Here is a 25,344-nt window from a genome sequence, read left to right on the forward strand (position 1 = left end):
AATATCACACTCACACACACACAGCACAGTAGCACAAACTTTCATATATATTTCATTTCCTTTAATTTTTGATTGCGTAAAAATATATACATGTGTATATAGCCTGATTGTGATACAAAGTACCTGCAATATAATGTGAAAATGTCCTTCCAAACAATCCTGCTCATGTTATATAATAACAACAAAACATCTTTATACAAATAAAGACTGCATTAGAAACATAACTTCTGAAAAGAAACCAGAAAAAAGACACGAATACCACATCCAAAGCAGACTGAAAACAGACAGATGGTCCTGAACAGGGTGGGAACTTTGAGACTGAGCTCTTTTACATTAAAAATGTGTTTTTGGTTGGAATGTTAGTGCATTTTGTTGAGGTTACCCAAAAACCTGTGAACAGGGATTAACAAAGATAAAACAAAAGGACAAGTTCAATAATGCAGAGAATTAAATTCAAAACGTGATGAATGTTGCAGTGTGGTTTTAAAATAGATTTTCAGGCAGTATTCTTTCAAAAAGGAATGGCAGGCACTAATTTGAAGAACAAAAAATCATTACAAGTAGGTAACCTCAAACGGTCGCAGGTGAGCAAAATAGAACCAAATATGCACACCAGCGCTACATACGCAAATACAAGGTTAGAACTATTCTGTAAAATAGTCTTCATCCAAACTTCTTTTGGTCAGAAAAATGGTCATCTTGATTAACAACAAAAAAACACTAAACAAACAAACAAACAAACAGCGCAGGCATTTTAAATGAAAAGGAAGTTCATAAATGCATAAAGTGATATACTGATCAGGAAGCAATCAAATATTTCAGTTTTCTTCATAAAGGCTCAGTACTCATCTCAGATAGCATCCACTGAAAGCCTTTAGCTGGAAAAATAAACCCCTCCACATGGACCCTCATCTACATCTCTGTGTCTCTCTCTCTCTCACACACTCTCACACAAACTGAAGGAATCCTTCATTCAGCTTTGTATCTCTTAAAATCAAAGAATCTACACCAAATTGACTATACAAAAATTACTGAGCCACAAATTCAAATAAATGCACAAATCTTACAGGTTTAGGTGGTACTGACATTGACTTCAAGTATACAATAGAGTAATGGCCCTTTATAGTTCCTTCAGTGTGGAACACTGACCTGACACATAATGACTGACCATGCGTAACATATCGTGAGCAGTTATTAACCAATTAATAAAAATAAATGTATATCAAGTACCAAAAAAGATGATGTATACTATTGGTACATTACACTGTATAGAAAGTGATATTCAGAAAATGGAAGGGAAAAAGTCAGTCATTATTTACAATGGTAGTACGTAGTGATGAAATTAGAATCGCCATAATTTACAGTAGTATAAGGAATCAAAATAAAAGACATCTTCCAAAAAAAGAAAAAGAAAAATAACGAAACACGAGCTTTGAAATTACTGTAAATTTCAGGTTGTGAGATTCTGAAAATCATAATAACAGCTGTAAATGGCATGAAAAGAAAACGCAAGATGAAGAAACATTTTGGATCGCAGAAGAGTCACAAAGAGACACATGCACAAAATGAGTACACAGAGAAACATCTTTAGGGAGGATTTTTTTTCTTTACTTAATTGTGTTGGAGGGGTAGAAGAATAATGGTTCTTGGAATATTTAAACCGACTTCTTGTTGAATTACTGGCTTCACATTAATTTAAATATGACTCTTTCTTTCTTTCTTTATTTGGTGTTTACACGTCGTTTTCAACCACGAAGGTTATATCGCGACGGGGAAAGGGGGGGAGATGGGATAGAGCCACTTGTCAATTGGTTCTTGTTCACAAAAGCACTAATAAAAAAATTGCTCCAGGGGCTTGCAACGTAGTATAATATATTACCTTACTGGGAGAATGCAAGTTTCCAGTACAAAGGACTTAACATTTCTTACATACTGCTTGACTAAAATCTTTACAAACATTGACTATATTCTATAAAAGAAACACTTAACAAGGGTAAAAGGAGAAACAGAATCAGTTAGTCGCCTCTTACGACATGCTGGGGAGCATCGGGTAAATTCTTCCCCCTAACCCGCGGGGGGTAAATATGACTCAACAGTATTGTGTTGTACAGACTTTGTGCCAGTGCGAAGCAACAATCAAGCAATTTTTATCCCTGCCTATGATAAGTCACTCACTTCACAGTTTAAAAAAATTTATTATCCATTGCTTTCATTTCAGACAAACACAAGGACACATTCCTGTCTTACATTCTCATCCATCAGTTTGCTATTCCATCCCTAACAGCAAGGTACAAGCTGAGATACCGTAGAACATGTATGAGGCACCGGTAATTATTTGGATGTGAATAATTAAAATAGAAAGGTCTTTCTTTGCTGTTCAACACTACCCAGCCACCTAGAAAATGGCTGGCAAAGCTGACCTAAACAGCAAGAGCATAGAGTGACAAGTCCATCAAAACCACTCGGACATAGTTAATAATGCCAATGATTGTCTATAGGTGGACATGAGCCCAAACTTTTATGAAGCACAAATAGATAATCACAACAGACTGAAGGCTGCAAGGTCAAACTGTGCAAAGAACTAAAAGTACAACTACCATTTTTGTCAAATGAGAATACTAAAAGTACAACTACCGTTTTTGTCAAATGAAAATGCATCAGCAAGAGAGAAAAATAAAATGCAGGAAGAATTACCACACACCAAAACATAGTAACATGCCCAAAACAACCTACAAAACTTCCATTGACGGACTGATGAACAAGACAGAGTGACCTTGACATGTCTGTCATTTTCTCAATCAGTCAATGAGATGACTGTGATTTTCAGCAGATGGTAATTTACTTAGAAGTCAGCAGTAGGTACTTTACCAGTAAGAATTTGCATTCAAGCCTCCAAGCAAGTCAAAATATATTGGCAGTAACTTGAAGGGCGTGAATTTGTATTCAAGCCTTCAGATCTTTCTTTATTTGGTGTTTAACGTCGTTTTCAACCGTTCAAGGTTATATCGCGACGGGGAAAGGGGGGAGAAGGGATAGAGCCACTTGTTAATTGTTTCTTGTTCACAAAAGCACTAATAAAAAAATTGCTCCAGGGGCTTGCAACGTAGTACAATATATGACCTTACTTGGAGAATGCAAGTTTCCAGTACAAAGGACTTAACATTTCTTACATACTGCTTGACTAAAATCTTTACAAACATTGACTATAATCTATACAAGAAACACTTAACAAGGGTAAAAGGAGAAACAGAATCCGTTAGTCGCCTCTTACGACATGCTGGGGAGCATCGGGTAAATTCTTCCCCCTAACCCGCGGGGGGAAAGCCTTCAGATATAATGAGAACAATTTGCACAGAAATCAGATAAAACACAAAAGATCGGCAGTCAAAATATTGGGCAGTTTACAGTAAGAATATTAGTCATAAGCAAAACTAAAATCATCAAAACATGTATCAAAAACCAAAATTTCTTACAATTGTGCTTTTCATTCAGTGAGCAAGCATGTTGAGAAAATCATCTTCCCAACAGACATGTTGCAGTTTTGAGTAGTAGGCAAGCTTTTGTGCGGAGATCCACAGTATAATTTAGAAACAATGACCTAAATGTATATGTATGAGGAATAAAACTAAACAAACTCCCATTCATCCTCAGTTTGTAATACATGTACCTTTACACAGAGTAGTTCAGCATTTTTTCTTCTATTTAGCAATGTCTTTTATACTTTTATCCCCCCTTCCCCCCCCCCCCCCTTATTTGTTTGGTTTGTTTGTTTCCTTAAGCTTATTTTGGGACTTATTTAATTTACAATATTATTTCCATCCTACACATTGTGCCTTAATACAAAAACAAACAAGCACATGGCTAGAGCATCAATTATTAAACACGTATATATAGATATATACATTTATTTGCAGGTAATATAAATATCAGGCAGGATTATCACTATCTGGATGCAACTGTCAACACAATAACAAAAACATAACTTCACTTTAACAAATTAAATGCTTTAGACAATGCGACTTAACAAGGAAACCTAACAAAGAAAAGCAGTACTTTAAATTGAAAAAAGACAAAAGTAAAGTAGCAGCTTGGCTAAAATAAAACAACAACAAGAAATAGGCAACAATAATCTGGTACATGTCTTAAAAACACACAGCCCCCATTCACTCAATTACAATTGATTCATATACACATAACATAATAATCAAGACAATCTTGAACATCTTTGTACTATGATACTAAAGCAACATCTGAATTGAACAGATGTATGCAAAATTCACCTCCCGTAAAATCATTGGAGAAAAAAGCAAATCTAAAACAATTGAAAAAATGTCACTCATAACAAGCATCTATATACAACTCATATGTATATATATATATACTAAATGATTACCCGCTTCACCGGGTACCGGCTTCGCCGAAGAAGTAGAGCCGAATACCCGGCAAAGCCGGGTGAGTGGCGCACCGTACGCCGGCTTCGCGGCGCACCGTACGCGATTGACGCCACACGAAGGAAGGGAGATAAACGCACAAAACACTGGAGAAGATAAGGAAGAGTTACTGGGAATGGATGTACAGAAAAATCATAAAAACCAAAATCAGTTCAGCGCTGCGCGCTGAGAGCACGTGTTGAACATTTTCATCGACCAGATTGTGTCCGGGGTCTACCTGAATATGCCCACCAAATTTGAAGCAGATCCATCGAGAACTTTGGCCGTGCATAGCGAACAGACAGAAAGACAGACAGACAGACACACACACACAAGCCGTATATAGATATAGATATCTGTGGTCAATTTCATTAAACATGCATGAACAAAGTTTCTTTTTTGCAAACTCTGAGCTTCGAATTGTGAGCATACCTGCAAAATTGGTGTGCATTCTCTTGTATACAGTAAAGTCCGGCTGTAGTGATAGACCCATATAGTGATAGTCCGGCTGTAGTAATAGAATTTCTGGGTCCCGGTCCCAGTTGTTCATGTTCTTTGTAAACTTAGTCCGGTTGTAGTGATATTTTTCAGTCCGGATATAGTGATAGTCCGCTTGTAGTGATACTATTTTCAAGTCCCGGGGAAGCTAAAGTCCGGCTGTAGTGATAATGTTCGAGAGTAATCTCCCTTTACCAAAATGGCGAGCAAAAGCTAGCCACGCACTGTGCTTACCCTGAAGCGAAAAATTGATCTGACACTTTTTTCTAAGTGGCCCTTCTCTCTCTCTCTCTAAAACACACACACACGCACGCACACACACACACACACACACACACACACACACACACACACACACACCGGCTGTTCAACTGCCAGGACGGGGGTAGGTTAACACAGGACATTTGCAAGCCTGACAAAGACGACAGAAGAAACGTCACAAAACGAAATCAATAGTGGTTCCAAAATCTCCTTGTTACTGCTTTGAGGCTAGTTTACCAAATGTGCCGCCGCATGTAGCAATAAAAGCTTTGAAGATATCACTACAACTACAAGCGATTGGCCGGATGTAGTAATAAAACCTACAAAAATAGAACTATAACCGGACGTCCGGATGTAGTGATAAAACCTACACAAAATATCACTATAACCGAACGTCCGGATGTAGTGATAAAACCTACAAAAATATCACTTTAACCGGACGTCCGGATGTAGTGATAAAACCTACAAAAAAATCACTATAACTGGACGTCCGGATGTAGTGATAAAACCTACAAAAATATCACTATAACCGGACGTCCTGGTGTAATGATAGTCCGGATGTAGTGATAAAAAAATTTGGTCCCGAGGGCTATCACTACATCCGGACTTCACTGTATTTGCTCACAGCTTTGTGTCAAAATTTAGTCTGGCAAAATTGATTACAGATCAAAATTTTGAATGACATTTTCATTTTGTAAAACAATGTCAAATTGCTAATTTTTTTAAACTATTATGAACATTTTGAACTGCTTTAGTGTAATTGCTGTTGTTATCTTCCATGCCTCAAAAAGGGGTTACAGGATTAAACTTGAAAAACTCAGTCAAAGCTAACGGAAAAGGTCACTAGTTAAAAAAATCAATCAATCAATCATCAATCAATGCAATGAAAAACAAGTGACTAGCTCTGTCTGTTTCTTGAAACTTCTGTCACATATGGAACAGTTTCATTCAGAACAGAAAGACAGGTTGATTGAACAAGCACTTGATTAAAGCTGGAACCTACATTCAGGGGAAAAACACTGACTGATTACATAGGGCCTTCTAGTAAACAGGGACGTAGCAGACCCACAACATTTGGTACGGCGAGGGGGAAAAAAAGCCGATTTGCTTCCCAGGTCCATTGATCGACGTAATGTGGATGTGTTTGTGAACTCACTGTTTCTTCTCACATCTGCTTTTGTTCTAGTTATTACCCCTGACTGATTTATGAGGATGTGATCATCATCGGATTTCTTAACAACAACAAAAAGTCTAAAATTTGGTACGGCGAACGCCGTACCCGCCGTACCGCGTCCTACGTCCCTGGTAAAGCAATACATATGTTGATTGTACATTATCTAATTCAGATGCCCTTTTATACGAAAACTAAAGGGAAACATTTTCTGCACGAAATGTTTCGTACCAGTCAGTGAGTCACATACAAAAATTGTGACAATAAACAAACTGAAAACAAAGCTTATACCAAATGTATCAAAGCTTGACTAGCTAGCTGTTAAGTACTACACAGAAGATTCTGGATAATTCCATCACAGAAAACAATGCCAAGTGCTTTAAAATAAAATCATGTAATAGTGCATAATAATGCTCACTAAATTTCATTTCAGAGGTAATAAGGAGTAGTATAAGTGCAGCAGACAGACCAACACACACACATTCCATGAGCCATCTACTCAGTACATTTGTACCTGTTGTACAATGTGTGTTCCACTGAAGGCACTGGATCACAAATGTGTCAGTATTTGTAAATGCATTGATTATGACTAAACACCTTCATAAAGTAAAATATGTTTCCTGATCCACATTCATGTCATGAAAAGGCACATGCACAAAAAATGCCCACAATCTGCGTGTACGGGAAGACTTTTGTAAGACACATTTTTCGTTTCAAAGGCAGTAAGTACCAAGTTGTGCACACAATGCATTAAAAAAAAAAATAAAAAAAAATAACAACAGTTTTTAACATTACTATAGTAAATCAGAAAAGACAAAAACATCCTTGGAATTATTACTTTGTGGTCAAGCAGTGTCATGAAACATAGTTTTACCATTGTTGAGGAACTTCTAGTCGAAATGTGCAAAGTAAGTGATAGCATGGACCCATGGTAGTTAACGTAACCGAGTGCAAGAAGCACAACATTCATCTTTGGAATCAAAGAGGATTGAGAATTTTAGAGCTAATTTAATAGCCCTATAAAAAAAAAAGATGGTAAATTCGAGACAACTTGCATTAAAAAATGAGCTTTCTGTTCTAACCAACAGCACAAAACCTGGTCTTTTTAAGTACAATCAGTCTGGAGATACTCTTCAGAAAAACAAGTTTAAACAAAAAGCTAGTACATGTAGCCTACAACCATTTGAGACCCTTGAGTGTACACAGCCTTTAAAAACTTAACATGAAATTTCAAACAATATTATCATATTCAATCCAAAGGTGGTTTCTCTGGTGCTGCACCAGCGTCAATCTCGTCCTCACCATTAAACCCCTCCTCTGCTGGGGCAGAGGGCTGACGAGGAAGAGTTCTTGGGGCGCCATTCCGACCATCCCGTTTTTCCAGATCCTCCTGGAAACACTTCCACATTGCTTTGACGAGGTCTAAGGCGAGAATGTCACTGGTGTTCTTGGCCACCATCCTGATGATGAAAATGCCGTCCCGACGCAGGTGGTTGAAAGCAAAGAGGCGGTAGATGGTCTGGTCGTGCTTCGACTCGATGCCCATCATCTTGGCGTAGCGGAACATGAAGTGCTCATTGCGGGATGGGATGACATTGTCCGCAAACCACATGCACAGGTTGATAATGTTGGCGGCCATCAAACCGATCATCCAGAACCAGAGGAGGAGGTACATCTTCTCCAAGAACAGGTTGACAGACAGAACGCACTGGACGGAGAAGGTCTGCACATTGGCCATCTGACGCACCTTGTAGTCGCACAGACCAATCCTGGGGAATGTGTAGTGGTCCTGCCAGCGACCAGTCTGTGTCAGGGACGTCATAGCATCCAGACCAAAGTTCCAGTAGTTAAGGCCCAGGAAGAGCGACAGGATGAAGAACTGACCGATGCTGTTAGCCACGTAGAGCATCTTGATGAACATGTACAAGCCAGTCAGGTAAGTCCCGGTTCGCTTCCCAAAGCAGAAGAGGACGGCAGAGAACTTTTCCCGAAAGCGAGCTATTACGTTGAACTGGTACTGGGTATACGTCTTCAGCCACCTGTGTATAAAGATGGCTGCATGGGTGGTCTTTACTTGGCGTTCTTCCGGAGTCAGCATGGAGGTTTCCTGAACTATGCTCACAACCTTCTCCACGTTCAGACCGGAGTACCCCTTCATCTCTCTCCACAACAGGTTGGGCAGTTTGTACAGCATGGCCTGCAGCAGGAACATCACTGTCACCCATCTGGAAACAAGGACCAATAAAAATTCAGAATCCAGACAAATAACCTTAAGGAGGTAGTTGGGTATTGTGAGGATATGGGTTAGGCATGGGTGATAAGGGTAAAAAAGTGACCTCAGGAGAACAGCTATGAAGAAGACAAACTACTCTTCTCCTACATCTATGCAATGTCACAAGTGCCTGAGCCATTCAGAAAAGGTCTTGATAGACTTCTTTGGGGATGGTTTTAATCTCTGATTTTACAGCTTTTGCAAGGTCCTGGTTGCAGTCAGTAAAACTTCTTAGCATACAGCCTGTTTTCAAAGAGGGTAGAACCAAAAATCAATGGGAGTGAGATCATGACTGAAGGGTGTGCGAGTCAAAAATGGGAGAGAGAGAGAAATTCAAGTTTTACGCCCTCACGGCAAAGCCATTAGGGGCATGTTCCCAGGTTTTAACCCGACTTTAGATGAGATACACAAGTGTATGCGTGTTTAGGTGGTATCAGCCATCTGCACTTATGGCAGAATGACCGAGGTCTTTTACGTGCCACTGTGGTGACACGGGGATGGGAGATGGATACCGTCTCTGGGTCTGCACATAAAGTTGACCCGTGTCCGGCCCGGCCCGGATTCGAACCTGCGACCTTTCGATCACCAGTCCAATGCTCTACCACCTGAGCTACCCGGGGCCCTCAGAAAAAAATGGGACCATGAGAGCTTGGCATTGTTATGAAGGAGGACATCCTGGATTCAGGTGTTTTGGCATTAACTGCTAATCTTGAGTGAGTTTTGGGCCATAAGGTTCCTGCAGAGAACATGAGATTGAGAGTAAAAGGGCTGTTAGCAGGCAGATTATCGACAGCAATGGAACCTTTCTCTCATTTCAAAACCTTGCTTGCAAATTTGACACATCTCATAATTTTGGTCCAGAAACGCTTTTTTGGCAATAATCTAGAAGGAAAACAATGTTTCATATTCAGTTATTACACTCTTCAGGAGTATTTATGGTTTGTCAGAGTTGTTCCCCTTCTACCTAGTTTTGAATTCCTGTTTCTTTTGTCAGATTTTAGATCATGGAGCAGCTTTGATTCATGCCCCTTTCTTCAAATTTGTAGCAACTTTCATTGTATCATTAGTGACTACCCGGCTACAGTCTTTCATAGATACAGAATTGTTTACGGTGTTTGTTAGAAGATCCCAAGCATTTTGAAGCACACTCGCAAGCACAAGAACAATTACGCACGGAAGAGATCTTGTAATCTATGTCAGAGTTTGGTGGGTTATAGAAACATGATAATACCAAGCATGCATCGTCCGAAATGGGCATATGGCTGCCTTAATGGTGGAGTAAAAACGTCATACATGTAAAAATCCACTTTTGCAAAAACCATGAGTGAATATATGTGAGAGTTTCAGCCAAAGAACGAAGAAGAAGAAGAAAAAGAAGAAGAAGAAGAAGTCACATACCCAAAAGTAAGGTATTTTGAAACCTCGTTGTAACAATCTATTACGTCATCTCTTAAAGAGATCCCAGTTAAATGTTTGGCCTTTCAAATGATATTATACTTTTTATGATCAGTGACCTTTGACATTTATCAACGCGGTTTGATAAATTTGTTTAGATCATACCATGTAATATTTGGTATACTGATAATTAACTTTTGTTCAAATAGCAAACTTACTGCAATTACACACACCAAACATAACTTCAAACAAGACACTAAACAGCCCAATGCTGCTATCTCAATGATTCTTTCTTTCTTTATTTGGTGTTTAACGTCGTTTTCAACCACGAAGGTTATATCGCAACGGGGAAAGGGGGGAGATGGGATACAGCCACTTGTCAATAGTTTCTTGTTCACAAAAGCACTAATCAACAAGAAGAGCAAACGCTCGATCGAGTCACTTTCGCAGTTCTGAATATTATATGAGGCATCAGATGGACAGGAAGAAATTGCTATTCACAACACAATACAGATGTAAATAATTTGATGTAAAGAATAATCCTATAAAGTTTGAATCAAATCCGATGAATAGTTTCAGAGATATGATATTTCAATTTTTTTCCTTCAAGACATACCTGTGACCTTGAAAAAGGTCAAAGGTCACCAAAGCAGACGTCAAAGTGTAGAGGTCACTGGGAGTCACGTTCACATAAAATTTGAGCCCGGTCACTTTTATAGTTTCCGAGAAAAGCCCAACGTTAAGTTGTGTGTTGCCGAACAGAAAAGGCTAGTTATCTCCCTTGTTTTTCTGATAACGTTCGTAAAAGGCTACAGATGTAAATACTTTGATGTAAAGAATAATCCTACAAAGTTTCAATCACATCCGATGAACTTTGTCAAAGATATAAAATGTCTAATTTTTCCTTTGACGCTGACCTGTGACCTTGAAAAAGGTCAAAGGTCAACGAAACCATCGTTAAAGTGTAGAGGTCATTGGAGGTCACGACTAAACAAAATATGAGCCCGATCGCTTTGATAGTTTCCGAGAAAAGTCCAACGTTAAGGTGGTGTCTACGGACGGCCGGGCGGCCGGCCGGCCGGCCGGACAGACTAACACTGACCGATTACATAGAGTCACTTTTTCTCAAGTGACTCAAAAATTTGCTCCAGGGGCTTGCAATGTAGTACAATATATTACCTTACTGGGAGAATGCAAGTTTCCAGTTCAAAGGACTTAACATTTCTTACATACTGCTTGACTAAAATCTTAACAAAAATTGACTATATTCTATACAAGAAACACTTAACAAGGGTAAAAGGAGAAACAGAATCCGTTAGTCGCCTCCTACGACATGCTGGGGAGCATCGGGTAAATTCTTCCCCCTAAACTCCTCCCATATTCACTCATGTTTTTGCACGAGTGGGTTTTTATGTGTATGTCTGTTTTTTACCCTGCCATTCAGGCAGCCATACGCCGCTTTCAGGGGAAACAGGCTGGGTATTTTCTTGTTTTTATAACCAACCCAACTCTGACATGGATTACAGGATCTTTTCTTGCGTACTTGGTCTTGTGCTTGCGTGTACACACGAAACCTCACCGATAAAAACTGATGTCAACCTCCCATCGATCATCCTCGTCAAAGGGGATGGGGTCCTCGAAGGGAACGTTGTACATGTGACTGATCCAGCAGTAGCTGTCAGCGTACTTGGAGAAGAACTTCTTCTTGTACTGTGCAGGCAGCCAGCAGCGAATGGGGGCCCCCACAAACTGCTTGGCGCCCGTGCCCACTGCCATGGCTGTTAGAAGGCCTACTGTGGCCCAGTGGTTCAACTGGTCGATCACATCATCGTCGCTGATTGTGTGGCGAGCAGCAATGTTCGCAAAGCCAAGGAGGGTGCCTGATAATCTGCACAAAAGAAAAGAAAATGAAAATAGCTTGTTTGAAAAAAATGCCTGATTCACCTCACACACAAACTCAATTGTGTCTCTTGAGTATCCTTTTAGGTATATCTATTTGTAACAGTACCAACTCATAAAACAGGAAACACAAATGTCAACAAATCAGTCACTTGATAGGAAAAAGGAAAGTCGACCATCAATTCATCGTTTGTTTTAGCAGCAGCTCATATGCCTGTGGATGAAATTATGCAAGGTCAATTAGTCAGTAAGTCAGTGGGTTAGTCGGTCAGTTAAGTCAGTTGGTTGGTCAGGCTGTTCATTGGTTGGTCCGTCAGTCATTCAGTCAGCTGGTTGGTCAGTTAGACAGTCAGTAGGTTTGTCCTGGGGAGTTATGTATGAGTGGCGTCTAAACGTTTAGGCGGCGTGTATATGATGACTGACGCCTACCGCGAGGTACACAGTATCCACGAGTGGCGACTACACACATGTACCACCGAAACTGGCGACTAAATTTAGACGTGCTCTGGAGGTCGTCTAAATGGTTTACATGCCGACTTCAGCGAACAGAATGGCCATTTTCATGGTTTTTCGCCATCAAAGTCGACGAGTTTTGCGCTGTAATCGTGTTTTTTTTTATACAGAACCCAATCGTTGGAAGTGCTGGACTAAAAAGAGAGATTTTTGCCAGATTCACTTCCCTTGTCATATTATTTTGGAACTGACGCCGATAAGATTAGCAAAGACATCTTAGATTCGTTTCAGCAAAAAGTAGCACTGACCCATGTTTCACTGGTGCCGTTTTTGACTTTCAGCTTTTATGTGACAGGCACCCTCTTGCTTGTTTCATCTTTTGAGCTTCCATTTCTCCACGCTCTCCATCTCTGAATAGTCGAACTCGTCGCGCGAGGAAGCTGGAGGATGTTATCGAATAACCCTAGCGCATGCGCAAAGGAAGGAATTCCTCGTTATAAAAATAGATTGACTGGTGACCTTGCTTTGCACGGCAACTTGAAAGTCGGCCGTCAAGTCGTCATCCGTGCATACCGACTGAGCGCCTGCGGTAGGCGGCAACTTGCAAGTCATGACTTCGCTGTACACGGCGTGTACTTTACACGGCACCCATACATAACTCCCCAGGCATCAGTCTGTTGGTCATGTAACCAAGATGCACACAGCACAATAATCAGTTTTGGAGGCAAAGGCCAGTCAAACAGGGTTGAGAATTTTATAGGCAACTTAATACTAATAGCCCTACAAAAACTGCTATGGGTAAGCACAGGTTTCCAAGAGCATACAAGGAGACAGCAGCAGCCAGACCCCATCACAAACAGAACTCGACAATTGACAGGTGTCTATTCGGCGACATAGAAGAAACGACAATTGACAGGTGTCTATCCGGCGACATAGAAGAAACGACAATTGACAGGTGTCTATCCCGTGACATAGAAGAAACGACAATTGACAGGTGTCTATCCGGCGACATAGAAGAAACGACAATTGACAGGTGTCTATCCGGCGACATAGAAGAAACGACAATTGACAGGTGTCTATCCGGCGACATAGAAGAAACGACAATTGACAGGTGTCTATCCGGCGACATAGAAGAAACGACAATTGACAGGTGTCTATCCCGTGACATAGAAGAAACGACAATTGACAGGTGTCTATCCGGCGACATAGAAGAAACGACAATTGACAGGTGTCTATCCGGCGACATAGAAGAAACGACAATTGACAGGTGTCTATCCGGCGACATAGAAGAAACGACAATTGACAGGTGTCTATCCGGCGACATAGAAGAAACGACAATTGACAGGTGTCTATCCGGCGACATAGAAGAAACGTCAAGCTACCATAATGAACTTGCGCTCTTCGTCTGTAGACAAATCTGAAGAGTCTGCTGCCACCCTTTCACAGTCAGGTGGACAGTCCGTTGGTATTTCAGACAGTCAGTTTGTCGTACAGTTGGTCTGTTGGCAAGTCAGTTACTGAGTCAGTCTTCCTGTAGTACAGCCAGTAAGTTGTTTAACCAGTTAAGAAACAGTGACTTAACAATCAGTTCTTCTCATTAACATGTGAGTAATAATGCCTGCCAGTCACAGCAACATAAGATTTACAATACAGTGCATGTATCAGCCATCTGCCAGATGGTATGTCAGTTTGGCCCTGACTCATGTTGAAACTGAAAGATGACAACCCTTCATTAAATCTTGCAGAACTGTGGTGCGCTTTTAGGGGGAGATACAAGGTGAATATTCTGCTTGCATTCAGTCTTTTTAATGCATAGCAATTAACCTGTTTTGCAACTATCAATGACACATGGTGCAGGTAGTTTGCAAACATATGGTTTTGCAACATGCAGAGAAGTAAACAATATATACTCCAGAAGTCTGCATTTTTTGCAAGGCTCCTCGTCAGTGTCATATTCAGCCAGCAGCTAGTCAGCCAGTGTGGCATCATACAGGAACCACTTGTTAATTATTTAAACTAGCTTTTAAGAAGGTTGGCAGTCATTTTGGAGATGAGGTAGCTTCAACAGACAGCTGTAACATCAAACTAATATCTTATAAAGCTCGCTATCATTATCAAACCATTAAACTAACTCTTCGGTTCATGTGAAATGATCTAATAGCAATCATTTACTATCACTGCCAGCTTGCAGTTGATGGCTATCAATGTGAATGTGGTACACGTACATGTACAGTGTTTTTTTCTGAGAACAAAATTATTGCTAATCACAACAGATGTTTAAGTGAAAACAAGATTACACACACACACAAAATACACACTAATTAATGCTTCAAACAAACAAACAAAAGTACACCAATCATCTATGATTAGATCAAATCACTTGTGATCACAGGCAGGTTATACTTACACCTTGGCCATCCTGGTTGGTCTGGCCCTTACTCACTGTCGCCCACTCACTGCTGTCGGTGTCAGGTCACTGCAAAATCCACAAACACACACTGCTATGACTATGAGAACAAGGAACTTGTAATGTAAATGTGTTACACAGGCTTAGGCATGTTCGCTTTGCTGATAACAGGCGAATTAAGGAAGAAGTAAATAGAATCTGGACATACACTACAGGAAAACCTGTGGCAAGTACAGTACAACTAGTACATGTAGTTTCTCAATTTATCCAAACAATACACATACATGTGGCATATTCATTGTTACACAAGAAGAGCAAACGCTCGATCGAGTCACTTTCGCAGTTCTGAATATTATATGAGGCATCAGATGGACAGGAAGAAATTGCTATTCACAACACAATGAGTCACGTTCACATAAAATTTGAGCCCGGTCACTTTTATAGTTTCCGAGAAAAGCCCAACGTTAAGTTGTGTGTTGCCGAACAGAAAAGGCTAGTTATCTCCCTTGTTTTTCTGATAACGTTCGTAAAAGGCTACAGATGTAAATACTTTGATGTAAAGAATAATCCTACAAAGTTTCAATCACATCCGATGAACTTTGTCAAAGATATAAAATGTCTAATTTTTCCTTTGACGCTGACCTGTGACCTTGAACAAGGTCAAAGGTCAACGAAACCATCGTTAAAGTGTAGAGGTCATTGGAGGTCACGACTAAACAAAATATGAGCCCGATCGCTTTGATAGTTTCCGAGAAAAGTCCAACGTTAAGGTGGTGTCTACGGACGGCCGGACGGCCGGACAGACTAACACTGACCGATTACATAAAACAAACCAAACTAACAACAACAACAAACAAACTAAAGAAGTGAAAGATTATTGTTTATACACATCTGCTTTCAGCTATTAAAAACCCCTCCCCCAACCTAATTGAGTAATTCTTCTTTATGGTCAATTGCTTAAAAGATAACATCATCAAGACTGGTGTGTACAAGTCACAGAGCTTTAAGCTACCTGAAATCTTAATCTTATTTTTCTTAATGCCTTTCTTGCCACTTGTTTATGTGTGCCTTATGGTGGAATATCAAACATTTCATTGTGCCGGTTCCAGATTTCTCTTTCTTTTATATATGTGACCAGACAAAAATCTAACTACCGGTACCTATGAGCTGCCGAAGATCCGGAATCAAACTTCTACCTTCGAGCTCATGGGGATCCAGTTTTCTTTGCGTAGTATTTTAGTTAGCGTCCCTTTTGTTTTCTTAATGCAACCTCTTTCCTGAAATTAGTAAATCGAGTGTTGCTCTAAAACTATATTTCTGTCCCTTTATTCCGACAGCTCAATAGTTTCAGTCAGAAATCTAAATAAATATAACTTTCTTCTCCGGTCTAGTTTCTTGTCACCTACTTTCTCCTCATGTTTAGTATTCGTACAATTTATCCTTAGGCCTTCCGAGTGGCTTTCGCGCGGAGAGGGAGAGCGAAGCAAGAGTGTGCAAGATCTTTGTCCCAAGGCCCTTCAAACTTCAAGCTTCTAGCTTCTAGCTTGTATGTTTACAAGTTTACCGGAGGTTATGTCAAGTTAAATATGGAATAAAGAGCAAGAGAAATGGCAACGTCTTAGAGACTTCTTTGTCGTCTTTATTTTCCTCCTCCTCCTTCCACCCTTCTACAAGTGGCGTCGCCGACAACAGGATGGACACAGGGCCTTGTGGACGCGGGAATGACCTCAACAACTTCGAGGGCAGGATGGGCGCAGTAACACCGCGCAGGACAACAACATCCTGAACGACTTCAACAACTTTGAGGGCAGGATGGGCGCAGTAACACCGCGCAGGACAACAACATCCTGAACGACTTCAACAACTTTGAGGGCAGGATGGGCGCAGTAACACCGCGCAGGACAACAACATCCTGAACGACCTCAGCAACTTCGAGGGCAGGATGGGCGCAGTAACACCGCGCAGGACAACAACTACATCCTGAACGAGATCATGGCAGACGAAGCCGCGGAAGCCGTTGCGGCACTGCAACGAGAGGTTGCGGAACTTAAGAAGCAGCAAACCAAGCTGATTATCCTACCATCCGAACAGAGAGAAGTAAAAAAATTTTACGGACAAAACTTTGATAAATTTCAACAAGATATCGCGAGATTGCTGTCTGAAAGAAGCTTGGAAGAAGACGAACAGTATGATTTTATCATAAGACACGTGTCACAAGACGTGAGAGATGAGGTAGCCTGTAGGAATCCTGATAGAACGGCTGAAGCATTACTTCAAACACTACAAGATGCATTCGGAGAAAAAGACAATGTTAGCGACTTGCTAGAAAAGTTCTACTTAGTAAAACAGGTAGAGGGTGAAAGTATAACATCATTCTCACATCGTCTGAACAGTGCTTTCATGAAGTTGCAACAGAAACTGAAAGATGAGAAGCAGACAGCCATGGCTGCGGATGTATTGAGAGACAGGTTTGTCGGTGTGCTGACGAACAACTTCTTACGTAAGCAGTTGCGCGAGGAGATCGAGAGGAAGAAAGGCGTCACGTTCCTCGCTTTACGAGACCAAGCAGTAAGGTGGGCAGAAGAAGACTCTAGCAGTACGTCCGCTAGCAGCCAGAAGGTTTCCACCAACTTGGAGCTGGAAGCGAAGGTGACCGAGGTGTTGGACCTTCAACAACAGGTGCTGTCGGGATTGCAGAAGCTGACCACTCGAGTCGACCGGTTGGAGAGGAATCGGCGTCCTGACGACCGTGAGGGCGGCCAGCGCGACCCCGGCCAGAAGTTACCTTTCTCCAAGGATGGGCGGCCGTACTGTCTGGAGTGTGGGGTTCTGGGCCATATTCGGCGGTCATGCCCACAGTTAAACGGAGGGCCTCCACGGCGCAACTAAGGAGTCGGCACGTGGAGGATGATGAACTGAGCCGTGACTCCTTTCTCACCAGAGCTGTGGGGAAGAGCCCTAGAACGGTGGTAGACATTGGCGGCCACAAGATTCCTGCGTTGATTGACACGGGTTCCCAAGTTAGTTTAGTTAGCGAACGCGTGTTTGCTAAATTTTCACGCAACGTGAGATCAGTGCCATTAACCATGAAAGTAACAGCGGCAAATGGGTCGGAAATCCCATATGATGGTTATTTCGAATCTGATGTGATTGTGTGGGGACAGTTAGTCCGGAAAAAAGTTTTTCTTGTGGGAAAGGAGTCGGCCAGCAGTCAGTCTAGCGAAGACGTTATTATAGGCATGAACATTTTGAGCGAGTTGAAAGAATTCGAGTCGTGCCCAGAGCTGCTAGGGACAGCTAAAGTAGCCGGTAGAGACTCTGTTTTGATCCCTTCTGGATCCGCCGTCCGTGTACGTGTGGGTGGGTTGCGTGAGACTGACCTCCGGCCGTCTCAGGTTTTGATTGAGCCCCTACCCATTTCTCCCCATGGCTTGATTATACTGCCGACTGCGAGTGAAGTGCGTGGGAGAGATGTGTGGGTGCAAGTGGTGAATGTGAACGTAGAAGACATAATTTTGAAACCAAAGACAAGAATAGGCACTTTCCACTTTGTTTGCGGTGAAGCGCCTCAAAGCTCAGTGGAGCTTGAAGTGAAATGTGACAGGGTGGTGGTAGTGAACGCAGCAGAGGAACATTGTAGCATCCCTTTTGATTTGTCAGAATGTGATGTTGCCCCCTCAGATAAGAAGAAGTTAGAAACGCTTCTTTCCAAGTTCCCCGACCTGTATTACACCCCTGAAACCGGCCTCGGTTACACAGAGGTGAGCAAACACCGTATCCATATGACAGATGATGTCCCAGTCACTTCCCCTTTCAGGAGAATTCCCCCGAACGAAATTCAAGAAGTCAAGAAACATATTGAGAGTTTATTGGACCAAAACATCATCACCAAAAGCACTAGCCCTTACGCGTCGCCCATCGTGATAGTACGAAAGAAAAACGGAGACATCAGAATGTGCATAGATTACAGGAAATTGAACGCCAAAACTATCCCTGATGCTTTCCCCCTTCCCAGAATAGACGATTCATTGGACGCCTTGGGCAAGGCGAAGCTTTTCACCACCTTGGACTTGGCGTCTGGGTACCATCAAGTCGCCATGGACGAAAGAGACCGGCAGAAGACCGCATTCACCACACCCTTCGGGTTGTACGAATATATGCGAATGCCAATGGGGTTAATTAACTCAGGAGCCACGTTCCAAAGAATGATGTCTTCCACCATGTCCGATTTGGCGTTCAAGATTCTTCTGGTGTACCTGGACGACCTGTTAATCTACAGCAGCAACTTTGAAGATCACCTCGAAAGACTAGAGACTGTCCTCTCAAGATTGCAGCAAGTCGGGCTGAAAGTCAACCCCAAGAAATGCACATTTGCTCAGAAGTCGGTAGAGTACCTTGGTCACACCGTCTCTGCAGACGGTATCGCAGCGTCCAAAGAGAAAACGAGGGCTGTATCGTCGTGGAAAGTGCCGACCACACTGCGAGAACTGAGGGCGTTTCTTGGCTTCGCCAGTTATTACCGACGCTTCGTGAGAGATTTCGCCAAGATTACAGCCCCACTCAACAACCTCGTTTCGTTGGCGTATCAGACGCAGGGACCAAAGAAACGACAAAGCAAGAACGTCGACATCGCCTCAAATTGGACTCCTGACTGTCAAAAAGCGTTCGACACCCTGAAGGCCGCTTTGATTTCACCACCGGTGTTGGGCTATGCATCTTTTGACCGCCCCTTCATCCTTGAAACAGACGCCTGCAGCCAAGGCATAGGCGCCGTTTTGAGCCAAGACCAACCAGAAGGTCGCCGAGTCATCGCATATGCCAGTCGTACGTTACGACAGGGAGAACGGAACACGAGTAACTACAGCAGCCTGAAGCTAGAGTTACTTGCCCTGAAGTGGGCGATATGCGAAAAGTTCAGACATTACCTGATGGGATCAACTGTACTGGCGTACACGGACAACAATCCACTCAGTCATTTGAAGACGGCCAAGTTGGGGGCGATCGAACAAAGGTGGGCAGCAGAGTTGGCGTGTTTCGATTTCACGATCAAGTTCCGCTCGGGAAGAGAAAACATTAACGCCGACGCGTTAAGTCGATTCCCCACCCCCGACACCAAATCGGACAGTGAAGACGACGAACTGATCGCGGTTTCGTGCAGTCAGCAAACGAGGGATCCTGAAATAGAAGTGGTTGTTCATCGAGCATCGGTTGAAGAGCTTAACGCAATCAGCCGCCTCGGAGAGGAACAATTCGACATCACCGGTCCTAAGAACCCCCTGAAAGTGCAAGAGGACACCTACCCCGACCTCCTAGCGACCTGTTTCCCCTCGCTCGGAAAAGCAAGACTTGCCGAGGCTACACTTTCGGACTCCTCCCTCATGTCTCTCGCCCCTTTCATCCGAAAGAAGAACAGACCCTCGTTGAAAGAAGCCGTGACCCTGGGAAGTGGAGCAAAGCCGTATCTCCGTCATCTTGCCAAAATGAGGATAGAAGACAACGTGATTTACAAAGATGCTATAGACCCCGTGCACGGCACGATTTCACAGATCGTTGTGCCAGAAAGTCTGCGGCCTATGATGCTGGACCTTGTCCATCAGCAAGCTGGTCACCAGGGCCCAGACCGAGCCCTCCAACTGCTACGCCGTCGTGTATTCTGGCCGAACATGCACCTTGATGCAGACGAGTGGTGCAGACGTTGCCAGAGATGTCAAGTAGCAAAGAAACCAGGCACGACGCCTAGAACACCTATGGGACACCTCCTGGCGACCAAGCCGCTCGAAGTGGTTTCCATTGACTTCACGGTGTTGGAACCGTCCAGTGATGGGAAAGAAAACGTTTTAGTCATCACCGACGTGTTCACTAAATTCGCCATCACAGTCGTCACCAAGGACCAGACGGCAGCCACAGTGGCAAAGGCATTGATCACACACTGGTTCGCGCACTATGCAATTCCCCAGCGCATCCACTCCGATCGCGGCCGGAACTTCGAGTCGTCCATCATGCAGGAGCTCTGTGCACACTACGGCATCATGAAATCTCGCACTACAGCTTACCATCCAGCCAGGAACGGCCAGTGCGAGAGATTTAATCGCACCATGCACGGTTTGCTGCGAACTCTGGAATCAGAACAGAAGAAGAAATGGCCCGCCTACCTCCCGGAACTTTGCCACGTGTACAACTGTACCCCCCATGCCACTACCGGTTTCTCCCCATTTTACTTGATGTTCGGTAGAGACCCCAGAATGCCTTTAGACCTGTTTTTGGGAGAGAAACAAGAAGCTTGGCAAGCCGTGATGCCGAACGAGTGGTTGGGAAACCACCTCGACAGATTGAAGTGGGCGCATGATGCAGCTGCAAAGCGGTCGGGTGCCAAGGCAGACAAACGGAAGGAACGCTACGACCGTGGACTGGCAAGTTCGGACCTGCGACCGGGCGATTTTGTGTTGCTACGACGGCGTTACTCTGGGCGCAGCAAGATCCAAGACCAGTGGGGAGAACGAGTGTTCATTGTAGTCGAGGCGCCAACGGCAAGTGGCGGTCCCCATGTAGTCAAACCGCAAGATGGAGCTGGCCAAGCGTTCACAGTCACGCGTTCAGAACTCCGACCGTACTTTCCCCCCCTGTTTCTCCAACCCATGGGCACCCCCGAGCCAGCAGTGCCAGAGTCCGAACCAGTTCAGAAAGAGTCGGATGTGTATGTAGAATGGACGGTGACCCTTCCCCCTCTCAGACCATCCAGGATTCCAATCCCTGCAGTACCCGTGGTCGCACCGGTACTCCCACCCCCGGCCCCATCAGCAGGATTCCCAGCCCCAGAGCCCACAATCCCACGTGGTCGTCCACGTGCATGTCAGCCCTCTCCCCCTGACCCAGAGAGACGGTCCCGCAGAGAGACTAAGGGTAAACCCCCTGTCAGATTTCAGCAGCTGTAGTCATTTGTGAAAATGACATTCAGTATTCTGTAGTCGCGGAAACTGTTCTTATGCGTATGAATGGATGCCTATAGATACAGGATCTATCAGGTGCAGTGATGATAAAGACAATAAACTTAGTTATTCAACTTAACAGGTTGCTTTGTCAGTGTTAGGGTTAACAGTCAGCTAAACATAGCTAGTGTTACTCACCTAAATATGAGACTTAAGTACAAGTGTACTGTACTTCAACGGGAAATGGTGTAGCTTTGTATTAGGCTTTCTGATCATTCGGTTTAAAAACCTGGTTTCAGTCAGTTTTGCACTAAGTGGATATACAAGCTAGTGTTTGTTTTTGTCACCTATATGTAGTCGCTAGACTGAACTGATGACTCAGACTCCTCACACATTTGTTATGAAGAATATATGCTGCACAGGTTTTTTTGCTTTTGAAATTAAAATGTATGTTTGTATGATATTGCATTTGAGGAACATCTCCAGCCTTACATGTCTTGTTTTTTTAGAATTGTTTTTTTTTCGCCTCTGCTCCTAACAGAGCAGGGGAGGTAATTTCATTTTTTATGAGACCCTGGTTTTCATTTGAGCTGGGGAGCATAATGTAAATGCGTTGAAGTTTTTGTTTGTGAGAATAATTCTTGTAAGTATGTTTCAAAAGGACGTTTTGAGGTGGTCCTTCTAGTAAAGTTTTCGGATTTGTTGTACTGGCTTCGGTGAAATACTGATGATTTGGTTTTTCTGTTTTGATGATTTCGAGTCAGTTGGCTTAAATGCACTGGTTTATTCTTGTCAGGTTTAAAAACCAACAGATTACCTTTAATCTTTAACGATTGGAAGATTAGCTAGTTGATTTTGTTGGGTGTAAATATTATAGCTGCGTACTGATTTTCTCATGACTGGAGACCTGAGGTGTTCAGGTATATCCGTTTGAGTAGACATGTGTATGTAGCGACAATAGACATTGATTTGTCTGTAACGATAATCCAACTTTGTTTAGCTTTAACGCTCTTCGCCATTTTTATTCGATTGTCGTTGCCTAAAATTGTGTCATGCGGAGTCTGGAGAGTTAAGTTGACGTTACATTTTCAACATGTCTGTATAGAACTTGTAAACATGTTTGCCGGTGGTTTTTAGTTATGGTTTTACTTGGAGACCGTTTTTAGGAAATTGTTGGTGTATTTTATCCGCTGGTTTTTGGGTGCGGACAATAGATTTTTGCTGTTGTAGTTTTTGGTTGTATTCATGGGGACCATGAATATCGAGCAGGGGAGATTTATGTGACCAGACAAAAATCTAACTACCGGTACCTATGAGCTGCCGAAGATCCGGAATCAAACTTCTACCTTCGAGCTCATGGGGATCCAGTTTTCTTTGCGTAGTATTTTAGTTAGCGTCCCTTTTGTTTTCTTAATGCAACCTCTTTCCTGAAATTAGTAAATCGAGTGTTGCTCTAAAACTATATTTCTGTCCCTTTATTCCGACAGCTCAATAGTTTCAGTCAGAAATCTAAATAAATATAACTTTCTTCTCCGGTCTAGTTTCTTGTCACCTACTTTCTCCTCATGTTTAGTATTCGTACAATTTATCCTTAGGCCTTCCGAGTGGCTTTCGCGCGGAGAGGGAGAGCGAAGCAAGAGTGTGCAAGATCTTTGTCCCAAGGCCCTTCAAACTTCAAGCTTCTAGCTTGTATGTTTACAAGTTTACCGGAGGTTATGTCAAGTTAAATATGGAATAAAGAGCAAGAGAAATGGCAACGTCTTAGAGACTTCTTTGTCGTCTTTATTTTCCTCCTCCTCCTCCCACCCTTCTACAGTTTCATTCCAGTTCAATGGGTGAATCACTAAATGGCATTGACGGATAGAAAATAAATTATACAGCCTTCTAACAAGAATACTGGCATTTTTCTTGACAAGTAGAACTCAAAGTAGTCCAGAGTTAAGAATATTAATTTGCACACAAAAAACACCCCTGTAAAATTGTAACTGTAAGTGTAAACGTATAAAAACATGGATTCTCACTCTTTCTCTCTGTCTCAAACTCATATCTTCCAATGTGTTATGTTAAATACATAATTGGGACATTGCTCAATTTTAAATGAGAGAAAAAGCAGTTACACTGACTAAGTTACACTTACAGTTACAGATCTTATCATGCAAATCACCTTACTCAAAAACACAACATAGCTGGCTGGCTGTTAGGGGTTCTCTGCCCTAGGCTACATCAGTAAATGCAGCAATTCAGAAGTTTATTTCACCGAGACTTTAAACCTCTCTCTCACTGGTACAGGTTCGCAAAAGCCCTTTGATGTAACTTTTTGCAATAACTTTTCATGGTTGCAACACTTTCCGTGTAGGCCGAACAAGAATTCATTGCAGGGGAGGCTACAAAATCCCTTCTGTACACAACCTGGTCTTTGCTCATCCCTCCATTTGTTGGCCTGCCAATTGCGAATCACGTTGTCCTCTTTTCTTGAACGCGAACTCTACAGTCTAGACACCTTCCACTTTGAACACGCAGTTAATCACATCATTATATATACCCCCTCCCCCCTTTCAAGTTAAAGCAAACCTGCACAGAGACACACTGACACACACATGTATGTCTCGGAATGCAGCATCGCAAAGCCCCAAAAGCTTATGTATATATATATATATATTAATAACACCACCTTGGGGGCTTTGAAAACACACACACACACACACACACACACATACACATACACACACACACACACACACACACACAGGGGTATTGAAGTACAGTGGAACCTCCCTTTTCAGAATTAGTCTTTCAACAATCTGAAAAAATCAGGTCTTAAAAAGGAGGGAGTCTTAAAATTGGGGTAAATTAACAAAGGTTACGTACAGAAAATCTGAGAAAATAGGGTCTTAAAAGGGGGGTTCCACAGAATAGACATCTATTCTCCCAGATAAGCCGGATATGTCTGAAAAGTGATATCTGCCCAGAGGCAAAACATGCATGTCATGTGTCTGGATCGGCCTCTTAAATATAACTATAAGTCGATCAACACTGACTGAACGAAAACTGACCGTGTATAGTTACAGACTCAATTTAACTCCAGATAAACAAAAACAAAAGATGACCACAGACAACAATTCTAAAGTTCCTTACTTCCTACCAGTTTAATTTTAAGTTTGCACATTGTCAGGAAAAAAATCTAAACCTCAAACCTCTGTTTCTGATGATAAGACTTGTATTATCTTCAGACTTTCCTTGACAGACTGGAAAAAGCTGCTCCGACAACACCATAGACACTTGTAATCTTCTTGAACCCCAAAATTGGTCTGGACGACTGCCGGACTGGTACGATGCCCGAGACTACGCCGAGGGACAACAGTTGAGAGCTACCTCTTAACAATGATACGAATAAATACTTGCAGTTTCGTAGTCACGCTCTGTACACAGTGAACATATACTGTATTGCCCCAGTGTAGTTTTTCTTGTATCGTAGATGTACCCCTACTTCGCATACCGAACTAGCCAAGAGAGGGGTTTTGTGACACAGAGCACGCCTGCGCATGCGTGGTAAACAAAAGACAGCCCCAACGCATTTAGTAGTGCCGTTAGTTCCCGTCCTCCGACGCTAAACAACCTTTGAGTTCTTGATA

The 25,344-nt window shown here is 42.5% G+C and overlaps 1 protein-coding gene and 1 non-coding gene across 4 annotated transcripts; both read right to left on the bottom strand.

The window, feature by feature from the left end:
- Positions 1-39: 39 nt before the first annotated feature.
- On the bottom strand, positions 40-25,227 carry LOC138958855 (innexin unc-9-like). Of its 3 annotated transcripts, none has more exons than XR_011453531.1 (5): positions 24,907-25,227; positions 14,787-14,855; positions 11,607-11,915; positions 5,699-8,585; positions 40-5,556 (listed from the first exon to the last, which is right to left on the bottom strand). XR_011453531.1 is itself a non-coding variant. In XM_070330157.1 (4 exons), exons 2-4 carry the CDS (start codon positions 14,795-14,797, stop codon positions 7,610-7,612), a joined length of 1,296 nt encoding a protein of 431 aa, XP_070186258.1. In that variant the 5' UTR covers positions 14,798-14,855; positions 24,907-25,227; the 3' UTR covers positions 40-7,609. The 3 variants fall into 3 exon arrangements, 1 of the variants encoding a protein (XP_070186258.1); XR_011453532.1 differs by having other exon boundaries at positions 5,605-8,585; XM_070330157.1 differs by having other exon boundaries at positions 40-8,585.
- Trnat-ggu (transfer RNA threonine (anticodon GGU)) lies at positions 9,180-9,254 on the bottom strand. Its single transcript has one exon. It is a non-coding gene; the product is annotated as a tRNA-Thr (tRNA).
- Positions 25,228-25,344: the final 117 nt, after the last annotated feature.

The sequence above is a fragment of the Littorina saxatilis genome, linkage group LG2 (genome assembly GCF_037325665.1).
Source record: "Littorina saxatilis isolate snail1 linkage group LG2, US_GU_Lsax_2.0, whole genome shotgun sequence".
NCBI lineage: Eukaryota > Metazoa > Mollusca > Gastropoda > Littorinimorpha > Littorinidae > Littorina > Littorina saxatilis.

Coding starts and splice junctions, on each gene's coding strand:
- LOC138958855 (XM_070330157.1), bottom strand. Junction 8,586..11,606: donor GTTGACATCAGTTTTTATCG/GTGAGGTTTCGT, acceptor CCTTGTTTCCAG/ATGGGTGACAGTGATGTTCC.